This window comes from Leptosomus discolor, chromosome 13 (assembly GCF_034619465.1).
Source record: "Leptosomus discolor isolate bLepDis1 chromosome 13, bLepDis1.hap2, whole genome shotgun sequence".
Taxonomy (NCBI): Eukaryota; Metazoa; Chordata; class Aves; order Leptosomiformes; family Leptosomidae; genus Leptosomus; species Leptosomus discolor.
In genome coordinates, this window is record NC_141403.1 from 22,683,172 (window position 1) to 22,696,911 (window position 13,740).

The 13,740-nt window shown below is 49.4% G+C and overlaps 1 protein-coding gene across 1 annotated transcript in view; it reads left to right on the forward strand.

Annotated features, from left to right (window-relative positions):
* Positions 1-3,677: 3,677 nt before the first annotated feature.
* Positions 3,678-13,740, forward strand: part of SLC9A3 (solute carrier family 9 member A3) — a 115,876-nt gene continuing 105,813 nt past the window's right edge. Inside the window, exon 1 of the mRNA XM_086472482.1 lies at positions 3,678-3,815. Within this exon, the coding sequence (XP_086328608.1) occupies positions 3,678-3,815 (138 nt within the window). The remainder of the gene's footprint in view (positions 3,816-13,740) is intronic.

Consider the following 13,740-nt stretch of genomic DNA (forward strand, 5'->3'; position numbering starts at 1 on the left):
GCAGAGGAACCTCATGAGGTTCAATGAGGGCAAGTGCAGGGTCCTGCACTTGGGGAGGAATAACCCCACGCCCCAGTACAGGCTGGGGGTTGGCCTGCTGGAGAGCAGCTCTGTGGAGAAGGACCTGGGAGTGGTGGTGGACAGAAAGTTAATCATGAGCCAGACATGTACCCTTGTGGCCAAGAAGGCCAACGGCATCCTGGGGTGCATGGAGAAGAGCGGGGCCAGCATGTTGAGGGAGGTTCTCCTCCCCCTCTACTCTGCCTTGGTGAGGCCACATCTGGAGTGCTGCGTCCAGTGCTGGGCCCCCCAGCTCAAGAGGGACAGGGAACTGCTGGAGAGAGTCCAGCAGGGGGCTGTGAAGATGATGAGGGGGCTGGAGCATCTGCCCTACGAGGAAAGGCTGAAAGACCTGGGGCTCTTTAGCCTGGAGAAGAGAAGGCTGAGAGGGGACCTTCTCAACACTTAGAAAATATCTAAAGGGTGGGAGTCAGAGGATGGGGCCAGGCTCTTCTCAGTGGAGTCCAGTGACAGGACAAGGGGCAACGGGCACAAACTGGAGCACAGGAAGTTCTGCCTCAACATGAGGAAAAACTTCTTTCCATTAAGGATGGCAGAGCACTGGAACAGGCTGCCCAGGGAGGTGGTGGAGTCTCCTTCCCTGGGGATACTCAAAACCCGCCTGGATGTGATCCTCTACAACCTGCTCTAGGTGAACCTGCTTTCGTGGAGGAGTTGGACCAGATGATCTCCAGAGGTCCTTCCCAACCCCCACCATTCTGTGATCCTGTCAGTAGTTAAAAATCAGTGTGTTCTTGCGGTTTGGGTTTTTTTTTTTTCCTGGTGACTCTGGACCAACAGAACAGCACCTGCCTTTTCTCCTGCTTGAGCAGAGCACTTGCTAGCTGCATTTATAGGCAAAACACCAAACACTGCTTATGACGATGTATTTGGAGAGCACAGTCATCTATGGTCCAAAACCACCAAACCTGAGTTAAGTGCTCTTCTGCTGTTAGAATCAGATCTGAATTTTGAATAGATAATTACTTTTCATTGATTATTAATTGTTCTTAATGAACAACTATGTCTTATATTTAATTATTTCCTGATTCAATCAATTTACATTATGGTAAGAAATACACAAAACCTCTCTCGTGCTCAGAGACAGCAGACACCTTATGATGATGGCCAAAGCTAGAGATGCTACAGGTTGTGAAATTGTGCAGAACACAGCACGAGGAGGCATGGAGACAGGTACAAGGGGTGAGATCGTACAACCTTAGCTAGTTATCTTATGTGATGAAACCATAGAAACAGGGAATGTTGCTGTGAAGACTCTCACATCCTCCCCATCTTGACTTGTATATCAGGGATTTTGATCAGTAAAATAACCAATTATTATAGTAGTATAGGAATATTAATAAAGTTATTTAATAGGATGGACCAACCATTGTAAACGTCAACATTAATAGCGGGCATAACATGCATGCTTATGTTAAAATATGTTAAAGATCATGGCTTTGAGAAAAAGGATATAAAAAATGCTGAATTTTTGATGTAACTTTGAAGCACGGCAGGAGGAGCTATCCCTGTGCTTCCCAGAGCTGCAGTACACAAGTGCCGGCTTCTCTGCCGCGGTGTAGGTAAGTCTGTCGTGATGGCAACCCTCCGTCAACACTGCCACAAACCCACGAAATAACTTTATTAACGCATGAATTGTTGATCGGGGGAAAACTGACACCAGTTAGACCTTTGCTGCACTGCAGCGATGCTCGGCTCTCGCATTTCCCGCCAGCACGAACCGAGGCAGCGCTCCGCCGGCACAGAGTCACCGGTGACTCACCCCCGCGGGGGAGGGGGCAGGGAGCGCAGCCTCCCCTCAGCGGGTGCCCAGGCGGGGCTCCAGCCCGCGGCGGTGCGGCCGACCGGGCCCACGGCTCCACGGCCGGGACCCAGCCCGGCGGGCCAGGCCCGACCACCAGAGGCGCGGAGGCGGCCCGCCCCTCCCGCCCCCGGCGCGCGGGCGGCACAGCCACCACGAGGCAGGAACCGCCGCCGCCTCCCACCGCCCCGCCCTCTCCACCGCCCCCTTCCGCGGGGCGGCCCCGCACTCACCTGTACCGCAAGGGACCCTCCCCGCTCCTCCCCGCCCCACTAGGCGGGTACCGGCCGCCCGACCACTCGCAGCCAATCGGAACCGTCGGAGGCGTGACGCGCGGGGGGGGGGAGGGGCAGGGAGCTGGGCAGGGGGCGGGGCTCGCCCCACCTCAGCGCCGCGAGGGAGGCGCTGCCCTGGCGTGGTCGTAGCGCCCGGCGGCGGCTGTCGCTAGGGCCGGGGCTGGGGCTATCGCCGCTCCCTCAGCGCTCCGGGCTGGGGGCGGGAGGGGCCTCTTGTCCCCCGCGCTGCGGGGGGCGGGAGGAGGAGCCGCCAGGCCCGCTGCTGCGGACCCGCTGCCGCCGGCGCCGCTTGCGGAAGCAAGGCGGGGGTGACGCCGCGGGCGGCGGCGAGGCGTGCCGCAGCGCCGGAGTGACCCGTCAGGTAGTCCGCTGGAGCGCTCGGGGACAGCCAGCCACGGGGTCGGCTGCGGCCTGCGGCGGCGGCGCTCGAAACGGGAGCCGGAGCCGGAGCCAACACCGTGGAGGCGCCAGGGCGGGGGGGGCTGGGGGGGTGGAGGGGGCGCTGGCGCTGCGGCGGGGAGCGCGGAGGAGGGGAACGCGGAGGAGGGGCACGCGGCTCCGCCCGCACGGGGCACGCGGAGGAAGGTGGGGGCTGGGCCCTCGCGCGGGGCAGCCGTGAGGGACGGCGGCATCTCCGCGCGCCGGGCGTGAGCGGCGGCGGTGGCCCCGCGCGCTGCAGGGGGTCGGGCGGGGCGGCCTGTGAAGGGCCCCGTCCCACCCAGGCCCCTCCGTGAGGGTTTGGAGGCGCCGCCAGCTCCCGGGAGCCGCTGCCGCCCGCCCGGCGCGAGACCTTCGCTGCCGCCTTCTGCCGTGGCCGGCAGGCGCGGTGCCGTTAGGCGAACTCACCTGCCGCCCTTGGGAAACGCTTAGCTTGAAATGCTTGGCTTACTGTTGATGGCGAAGTAATTGAGTTCTGGAAAAGCGCGTAGGAAATAAACCCGACGTTTTAACTTGCTGGGCTCCCTCGGGTGTTTTAACTGGTGTGGGGCTGTTTGAAGCTGCCCTGTGTTTGTGGGCTGGGAATGCCGCCGGTCGATTTTTACCAGGTTTTGGTTTAAAACAGAAGCTTATACTCAGGTTTAATAAAGTAGCTGTTCAAGTCCTCTAAATTGTAATCATGTTGCTAAAGAAAAGGAATGCGTGGCCATCTTTAGACACGAAAGTGGCGTTTTCCCTGCCTGTAGTGCCTGCCTGGTAAAAAGCTGGTACAAAGACAGACTCTCTGGAGTGTGGGTTGTCTAGCTGGTTTTATTGCTGTTTGGCTTTCCAAAATATTTGCATTACGGAAAAAGGGGCTAGTCACTTGGGAGGGATGTAGAAACACTGCCAGAGAACGCAGGGATGCAACCAGGAAAGCTGAGGCCCACTTGGAATTAAACCTAGCCAAAGATGTCATAAACAACAACAAGGGCTTCTTCAAATACATTGGCAGTAAAAGAAAGACGAGGGAAACTGTGGGCCCATTGCTGAATGAGGCGGGTGCCCTGGTGACAGAGGATATGGAGAAGGTGGAGTTGTTGAATGGTGCCTTTGCCTCAGTCTTTACTACTAAAGCTGGCCCTCGGGAGTCCCTGACCCTGGCTTTAGGGGAAGAAGTCAGAAGAAAGGAAGACTACCCCTTGGTCAAAGAGGATTGGGTTAGAGATCTTTTAGGTAAACTGGACACCCACAAATCCATGAGCCCTGATGGGATGCACCCACGAGTGCTGAGGGAGCTGGTGGATGCCATTGCAAAGCTGCTCTCCATCGTCTTTGACAGGTCATAGAGGACAGGAGGTGCCTGAGGACTGGAGGACAGCCAACATCACTCCAGTCTTCAAAAAGGGCAAGAAGGAGGATCCAGGAAACTACCAGCCAGTCAGCCTCACCTCCGTTCCTGGGAAGGTGATGGAACAGCTCATTCTGGCTGTAATCTCCAAGCACATGGAGGAAAAGAAAATTATCAGGAGCAGTCAGCATGGATTCATCAAAGGGAAATCATGCCTGACCAACCTGATAGCCTTCTGTGATGGTATGGCTGGCTGGGTGGATGAGGGGAGGGCAGTGGATGTGGTCTACCTTGACCTTAGTAAGGCCTTTGACACTGCATCCCACCACATCCTCATAGGTAAACTTGGGAAGTGTGGGATTGACGAGTGGACAGCGAGTTGGATTGAAAACTGGCTGAAGGACAGAGCTCAGAGGGTTGTGATCAGTGGTGCTGAGTCTGGTTGGAGGCCTGTGACTAGCAGTGTTCCCCAGGGGTCAGCGCTGGGTCTGGTCTCATTCAACATATTCATCAGCGACCTGGATGAAGGGACAGAGTGCACCCCCAGCCAGTTTGGTGATGACACAAAACTGGGAGGAGTGGCTGACACGCCAGAAGGCCGTGCTGCCGTTCAGCGAGACCTGGACAGGCTGGAGAGCTGGGCAGAGGAACCTCATGAGGTTCAATGAGGGCAAGTGCAGGGTCCTGCACTTGGGGAGGAATAACCCCGCACGCCAGTACAGGCTGGGGGTTGGCCTGCTGGAGAGCAGCTCTGCGGAGAAGGACCTGGGAGTGGTGGTAGACAACAAGTTGACCATGAGCCAGACATGTGCCCTTGTGGCCAAGAAGGCCAACGGCATCCTGGGGTGCATGGAGAAGAGCGGGGCCAGCAGGTTGAGGGAGGTTCTCCTCCCCCTCTACTCTGCCTTGGTGAGGCCACATCTGGAGTGCTGCGTCCAGTGCTGGGCCCCCCAGCTCAAGAGGGACAGGGAACTGCTGGAGAGAGTCCAGCAGGGGGCTGTGAAGATGATGAGGGGGCTGGAGCATCTGCCCTACGAGGAAAGGCTGAAAGACCTGGGGCTCTTTAGCCTGGAGAAGAGAAGGCTGAGGGGGGACCTTCTCAACACTTAGAAAATATCTAAAGGGTGGGAGTCAGAGGATGGGGCTAGGCTCTTCTCAGTGGAGTCCAGTGTCAGGACAAGGGGCAACGGGCACAAACTGGAGCACAGGAAGTTCTGCCTCAACATGAGGAAAAACTTCTTTCCATTAAGGATGGCAGAGCACTGGAACAGGCTGCCCAGGGAGGTGGTGGAGTCTCCTTCCCTGGGGATACTCAAAACCCGCCTGGATGTGATCCTCTACAACCTGCTCTAGGTGAACCTGCTTTCGTGGAGGAGTTGGACCAGATGATCTCCAGAGGTCCCTCCCAACTCCCACCATTCTGTGAGTCTGTGATTATTTTGACTATGAATCTGATACATTTACTTTTAGTATCAATAGGGAGTCTTTCTGTTGGTTTAATGAGAGTTGGATTAATGACTAAACCATGATTCAGATTCAGAGCCTCTTGATAAAGAGCAGGTAAGTAGCCTGATTCTGAATAGTGGTGAATTTCTTAGAATAAACAGAAGGAAAGAAACTCTTAACAGGAGCTGAGCTGCTCACTTTAAGGTCTGCACAAGTAAGCTCATTACAAATCTCTGCTGCCACAGCTAGGTGCGATGAACACCGCTTCACATTGGCACTAGCTTAAGGACTGGCACGCGTAAAGCCTGTGTGGGTACTGCGAAAGGGGACAGGTGGGCAGGATGTGTGTGTTCCTGTGCAGGTGAGTTACTACTATGGTGTTCCTGAAATACAGGCTATGTAGCCTATCTTTGGCTGGTTATGGAATAAGGGATGTTAGCGAGAAGGAAGGAAAGAGAATCAAAGGGCAAAGTACTTGCAATATTCATATTGATCGCTGTGTTTAACATCTGAGGTTTGTGGTTTTTTCTCTTAATTCCTCTCTGTTAAATATCCCCTTTAGTTAGATCATACCCTTGTCACTTGAAATACCTGTAATGTAATGTTTATCTTAAGTAAATTGGAAACACAGTGCCTCAGTCTTGCCTGCTCCATTCCTGTGGAACATTAATAGTTCCTGCTTTGGTGTTTATCTATAGGTCTTACAGGCGTTGTAGAGTATTGGGTAACGTTCTGTATTTTGTTGTATATGGAGGAGATTTCCTGTGGGCTTCTCTGGAGCGGGCACAGCTTTCACAGATATCTGTGAGTGGAGAGATGGGCTGGAGGAGCCAAGTTGTTTCTTTGATTGTGTCTGTATTGCTAAGTACAGCCAGAGGCTCTTTTGTATTCCTAGTGGCATAGAACGTTCATATCCATGGTACCTCCAACCACGTGATGCCCTCGTAGCTTTAAGACAAAACAGTAATTTTTTGGTCTGTTTTTTAGTTCAAAGTATATGATAGGCTGCAACACAGGATTTTTATTATTTCAGAGTGGTGTTTTCACAGACTGGAACGAAGAGTATGTGTTTTATGATTGGGTTGTGTCATGAAGGCTTGTTGATGGCTACGTAGTGGAGAAGGGAACAAAACCTAACAGAGGATTCTCTAGAGTGGTCCCTGGTCCCTGGTATCCCTTGATCTGTGTTCTGGACTTCTGTAGGAGGGTGCAAGTTGGTGATGTTCAAAACTGTACCAGGGAGTGTGATAGGCTTTAGCTCTCTCCTTGGCCCTGCTGTATTTACCAGTTTAGAACAGATGACTATTGTGATGAACTGTCATTCTTTGATTTTTTAATATTGTAATTCATTTCATAAACTATGACCAAGCACCATAGCTGTCTGTATCCTGGGCTGCATCCAGAGCAGCGTGGGCAGCAGGGCGAGGGAGGGGATCCTGCCCCTCTGCTCTGGTCAGACCCCCCTGCAGGGCTGCGTCCAGCTCTGGGGGCACCAGCACAAGACAGACACGGACCTGCTCGAGCAGGTCCAGAGGAAGCCACGAAGATGCTGAGGGGCTGGAGCAGCTCCCTGTGAGGACAGGCTGGGAGAGTTGGGGGTGTTCAGCCTGGAGAAGAGAAGGCTCCGGGGAGACCTTGGAGCGGCCTTCAGTGCTGAAAGGGGCTGCAGGAGAGGTGAGGAGGGACTCTGGATCAGGGGGCTAGTGATGGGGCGAGAGGTGACGGTTTCACACTGAAAGGGGGGAAATTGAGATGAGAGATTGGGAAGAAATTCTTCCCTGTGAGGGCGGTGAGGTGCTAGCACAGGTTGCCCAGAGCAGCTGTGGCTGCCCCCTCCCTGGCAGTGCTCAAGGCCAGGCTGGATGGGGCTGGGAGCAACCTGCTCTGGTGGGAGGTGTCCCTGCCCAGGGCAGGGGATTGGACTAGATGGTCTTCAAGGTCCCTTCCAACCTAAACCATTCCGTGATTCTAGGTCTAATGGTTTCATGTTCATCATAGTGATGGATATGAAGACTAAGAAATCTTCAGATCGTTAATCTTTTAAAAATTAGTATTGCTTAGACATAGCTAGAAAAGTCAACTATGTCTACCATTACAGAAATTTGAAATACAAGTCTGATGAAAGTTACCCTCACAAGATTAAAGTAATCTAATTAGTTGCCAGAGTGTATTCAGCTGTACATTAACCAGGGGAAGATTAAATGTTACTTTCTCCAAATCTTTTCGACATCCAAATCCTTTATATTACTATTAAAACCAAACAAAACCCACTATAAAACTTCTAAAAAGTCCCTGCAACAAAATACAGTTAAAAGGGAAAAAAAAAGGATTTAAAGTAGGTGTTGAAAGTTGCTGATTGCATAAAACCACCTTCTTTTCTTGTGAATCTTGTTTTTTCTGAGTTCTTTTTTTTTCCTGACTAGAGTGACTCAGAAAACTAAATCTCCCACATTCATATGCAAATTGAATTCTGCTTATACACTGAAGGGTTGATGTGTTTCATCCATGTTCTTTTCAGTGTTTTTTTTCCAGTAACCATAGTTGTACAAATAAAGCAGATTTTTTAAGAAAGGGAGTAAATTAATTCTTTGTTATTACGTGAAGGAAGCACAGGAAAAACTTTGATATTCTACCAATTTGCAGAAGTTTCTCTTTAAATATAGTTGGGAGATAATCTCAGGGACTGTTTGTATTACATTTTGTAGGATTTCTGCAACAAATGCATACAGGCCATGGAGAAGTCTTTATGTTAAAACAGACACTGTAGCGCCTTGGGATTTTTTTCTTAATAGAAATGTGATCTTGCAGCCATACACAGTTCTGAACAATGTGCTAACTGCTGGATTTTCTACTTTAAACAAATGAAGGCAAAAATGAATGGATTCGTGATATTGTCAATGTAAAGACTTAAGCACAGTGCTTAGTACCGGAATTTTTACCATCTGAACACCTGATTCTAACATCAGTTACCTTAGCTACTAAACAACTGGCTGTCAGTTGTGTTCACCTGCCCCCTGGCTCAGGACAACTACTGTTTCTGAAGTGCTGATTTCTTCTCTAGCTACTGAATTTCTTGCTCAGCTATCAGTAATGATGCATAACCATTAGAAGTTAATCTCCCTCTGTTATTCTGTCTTTGGGTCCTACTTACAGCTGGATGCATGCACTTTCATGGCCACTGCAAGTCCCTGTGGGGCAACAATAGTCCTAGTTATGCTCCTCTGCCTAGTGAACTAATGCTGTACTAGGTGTCCAGTATCTTTTGCCCTCTGAGCCTAAGAGTGCCTGTCCTGCTTGAGGCCAAGAGTCCGTCCAGCCAAGCATCTTGTCTCCAAATATGTTGCAGCTGCCTCCTCAGGAAGATGGTCTCACAGTAGATTTTCTGCATTCTTTTGAGGAGTAGAAGAGGAAATGCAAGAAGCAGCATTTCATGCAGAGATTTAATACTTACTTCCTGAGTGTGAAATAATCCACATTTACTTTATGTATGTGTAATGTACTGTCTCTGTACCTATACCCGTCTTTTTGGCAGTTGTCTAGATTTAGCCTGTATCTGGTGCTAAACTATAACAGTTGCTCTGTCATTCACTGACCCCTCAGCAGCCAGGAAGGGGAATTGGGAAAAGCAGAGGACACCTGTGGGTTGAAGTGAAAACAGATTTAATGAAACAGCACTAATACCAACAAAGGTGTACACAGTTATACTCAGAGAAATGACTATGCGGTGGTCACAGTCAACAGGAGAGCAGTCCTCAGGAGCAGGGAGAAGCCAGAAGGGGAAAAGCCAGAAGAGGAGAAGGAAGAGGAGGAACTCACTTTCCTCAGCAAACCTTCCCCGTTTACAATGACCATGACATTATGGGATGGGCTAGACCTGTAGCTAACTCAGGTCAGCTGCCCTGGCTGACTCAAAACTGCCAACAGCCTGCCTAGCACGGCTGGGCTGGGATTATATCCCAGCCAAACTGGGACAGCAGTAAATTTTGCCTTAGGAAAAAAGCAGTGGTCATAAATGGCTGCCTATGGAAGAGTAAGAACCAGGCAGTCATATGATAACACTTCTCTGAAGTATTCACAGAAACACAAATTTTTTTTTTTTTTGTGCAAAGAATCACCTCGTCTGTTGGCTGTGAAACTGGGTACTACTTGTGTAGTTTGATGGAACCCAAAATTTATGTATTGGAAGGGAAAGTTAGCAGTTAGTTGTTATTCTTCTGAAGGATAACCTTCAGACTGAAGAGCACTAGCTAGCCAACCTGGTAATTCCTTGAATGGGAGGTGTTCTGTAACTTTTATCATCCTAGCTGTTTTTCTTTGAAACATTTGTATTTAAAGTTTATTATTTTTGAGGTGAGAGAGGCAGGACTGCACATCAATTTCAAACTATGGGTGAACCATAAGACTGTAAAGTGGTGCAATGATGGTCTTTATTTTGTTCTCTTTTTATTTTTCTGAGGGTTAGTACCATTTGATTTGCTTTTTTGACTGCATATTGACCTCATAGTTCTGAGGAAATATGTGTCATATCCTCAAGACCTCTTTGAGTAGTGATAATAAACTAGTGATGATGGTTAGGATTATTTTTTCTCCACATACATGACTTTACACTTAACCTGCACTGAATTTTATGTGCCATTTTACTGCCCAGTCACTCAGTATCTTACGGTCCTTCTGTAGTTCTTCACAGTTTATCCTCTTACGTAAAAACTCTTGATTGCTATGCAATATCAAGCAGACCTTCTCACCTTACTGCTTAGCACCTCCTCTTCCACGAATATGGGGACTGAGCTGTTAGAGAGCAGCGTAGGGGAAAGGGACCTGGGGGTCCTGGTGGGCAGGAGGGTGCCCATGAGCCAGCAATGTGCCCTCGTGGCCAAGAAGGCCAGTGGCATCCTGGGGTGGATTGGAAGGGGTGTGCTCAGTAGGTGGAGAGAGGTTCTCCTCCCCCTCTGCTCTGCCCCGGTGAGACCCCATCTGGAATAGTGTGTCCAGTTCTGGGCCCCTCAGTTCAGGAAGGATGGGGAACTGCTGGAAAGAGTCCAGCGCAGAGCCACAAAGGTGATGGAGGGGGTGGAACATCTCCCTCACGATGAAAGGCTGAGGGAGCTGGGTCTCTTGAGCTTGGAGAAGAGGAGACTGAGGGGTGACCTCAACAAGGTTTATAAATACGTAAAGGGCGAGTGTCAGGAGGATGGAGCCGGGCTCTTCTCGGTGATGGGCAATGACAGGACAAGGGGCAACAGGTGCAAGCTGGAGCACAGGAGGTTCCACATGAACATAAGGAAGAACTTTTTCCCTGTGAGGGTGACAGAGCCCTGGAACAGGCTGCCCAGAGAGGTGGTGGAATGTCCTTCTCTGGAGACATTCAAAACCCGCCTGGACACGTTCCTGTGTGACTTACTCCAGGTGGTCCTGCTCTGGTAGGGGGCTTAGACTGGATGATCTTTGGAGGTCCCTTCCAACCCCTGACGTTCTGTGACTCTGTGATTTTGTGATATAGATGGGGTAGGATAGGTCCCATCACAGAATTCTGCAGGACTTTACTGATGAGCTTCCTTCACTGGGAGAACTGACGGTTTCAGTCTTACATGCTGTTTCCTAATATTTAACTAGTTATTTTTCCATGCAAGGACTTTCTCTCTTATCACGTGATTGCTTAGCTCCCTTAAAAGTTGTTGGGAAGGGGCTTAGTTAGAACCCCTCCCTATGTGTTTTTCACCCCTTCAGAGACCTGCAAGAGATTTGTAAAGCCAGATGTACCTTTACATAGGCTGTGTTGACACTTCCCAAGCAGATCATATTTATTTAAATATCCATTTTATCCATTAGGTGTCAGCACAGAATTTGGTGGCATTGCTGAATTCTGAGATCTGCTTTGGGTTCATCTGAACATTAAAAAAAAAAAACGTTGAAAGAATATGTTAATTTTCTTGTAATGAGATTTACACCATTTTATGCCAGTTTATCTCCATGAATTTCAATGTTACTCTTCTGACTTGTAGGCCCTTGTGTATCAAACGCATAGGCAGCAGTATCTAGGTAAACTGCTTGCCAGGTGACTTTTTGGCTGTGCTGGTAAGAAGTAAACCTCTTAAGGTTCAACAATGTGCAATGTAGTGCAGGTATAGTTGTTACTTTTGAGGTACCTTTGTCTGCAGCTCTCATGGAAGTGTATGCAAGGAAATTTCCAAAGGCATTGCTGCAAATTGGGACCTAATGGACAGTAATTTTTCCCGATGTTTGATTCCTTACCTGCTGGTTTTGCTTTTGAAAAATGTGCCCCTGAGAATTTCTGTGGAAGGCCTATAGGAAAGCAATGTCTGAATGGAACAATAATAAAGCTAGAAGATACACTGTTTTCAATATAAATGACTACAGTTTTCATTAAGCATCTTAATTTAGGGGAAAAAAATTAAGAAGATACTAAACCAGGATTTATTGGCCAGATGAGAAAGGGAGAGTTTGAACATATTAGATAAGGTCAAAAAAAGTTCTATAAAATGTTTTAAAAAAAAAAAAAAAATCTGTGGCTTGAAGATATTGGCGTTAAAAGAGCTACAAATACTTACCTCAGTTTCAAGGTCATTAAAATATTTTTTTACTGAGTCGGTTCATGTTCCAGGAAACAATTATCTATGTGTGTTGAAAAGATAAAGACAAGAAGATTAAGGACACCTAAAAATATCTGACACTACGTAATCATAAAATTATCATACAAAGTGTAGCAGCTCTAAGGTTTGTATAAGCAATTCTTGCCTCTGAGGTCTGAGATTCTCTGTACCAGACTAGGAGCCCAGTTCTTGCTCTGTGTGAGGGTGGTTTCTTTGCAGTCTTTTGCAGGAAGGGATCTTTTGAGATCGTGTGTCCAGTCCCCGCCGGCTCAAAGCAGGGTCAGCTGTAGCTGGTTGCTTAATATATTGTCTAGCCCTTTTCTGAATACCTCCAAGGATGGAGACTCCACAACCTCTGTATGCAATCTGTTCCAGGGTTTGCCCACCCTCACCATAAAAATGTTTTTTGTTTTTTGTTTGTTTTTCTCATATTTCATTTTGTGCCCTTTGCCTCTTGTCCATCCACTGGATACCACTGAGAAGAATCTGGCTCTGCCTTTATATACAGTGGCATTGAGTGCACCTTCACTAAGGTTGCAGGTGACACTGAGCTGAGTGATGCAGTTGATACGCCAGAGGGACAGGATGCCATACTGAGGGACCCTGGCAGGCTTGAGCAGTGGGCCCGTGTGAACCTCATGAGGTTCAACAAGGCCAAGTGCAAGGACCTGCAGCTGTGTCAGGACAATCCCAGTATCAATACAGGCTGGAGGATGAAGGGATTGAGAGCAGCCCTGCTGAGAAGGACTTGGAGGTACTGGTAGATGAAAAATCGGGCATGGGCCGCCCAGTCTAGGACAACCCTCTGCAGCCAACTATCCATGGGACACCTCCTCATGGGACAACTCTGTGCAGGTTGTCAGATTCCATCAGTCCTCCCTGGCACGCAGTGCTGCGTTGGTCCCCTCCATGGCACAGAGAGCCCTTGCGACTGCTCTGGTGCTCGTACTGCCCTGCGCATTGTGCAGACTGGGAAGAGGCGCTGTGGCGGTGGAGACCGCTGGCTTTCCATGTTCCCAGTTGCCCAGGGCCGAAGAGCATGCTGGGATGGTGGGAGGCCATGCCTGTGAGTCCCTCAATTTAAAAAACAACACTCCCTGCCAAAAAAGATGGCCAGCTTCCCCCTCTGCGCCGAGAGCTGTGCTCCGGGGTGCAGCTGGAGCTCCGCTGCTTCACCCCTGGCTCCCCTGCTGCTCGCCCCCCTGCCTGTGCACCTCCTCCTCCTCCTCCCCCTGATGTAATGCACACCGCAGGCACGGCAGAAACAAACTCACAGGCAGTCCCCCCTCCGCCTCCTGTGAACCTCACGTAGGTTTGGCCCTGTAGAGTTGTCCAGTGGAGAGTTGCTCGTGGCAAGTCAGCCATGGAGGGCTGTCACATTTCAAACTCTGCTTTACCTGAGACTCAACTAGCATTAGAAACTGCAGAAATTATATTAAGAGCAAATTTTTACTTATTCGTTATTCATGTCTTGTCCTTTTTGTGATTTTGAACAGGTGAATAAGAAGTGCTCAGTGTTCTAAATGGTGAATGTTGTTACTAACCAAGGTGGAAGGAATGGCTTTTGCTGCAGGAAGAAAAAAAGAGAAAAATGTTTGTTCCCGCAGATTCTTACAGATCAATGAGTTTAAAGCATATCATTAATAAAAGCTTATATGATAAGAAATACGATGACGAGCCAGGAACTAGCAGAATATATAAACAGCAATCACATTCTTGTGCAGTTTTTCAGGGTTT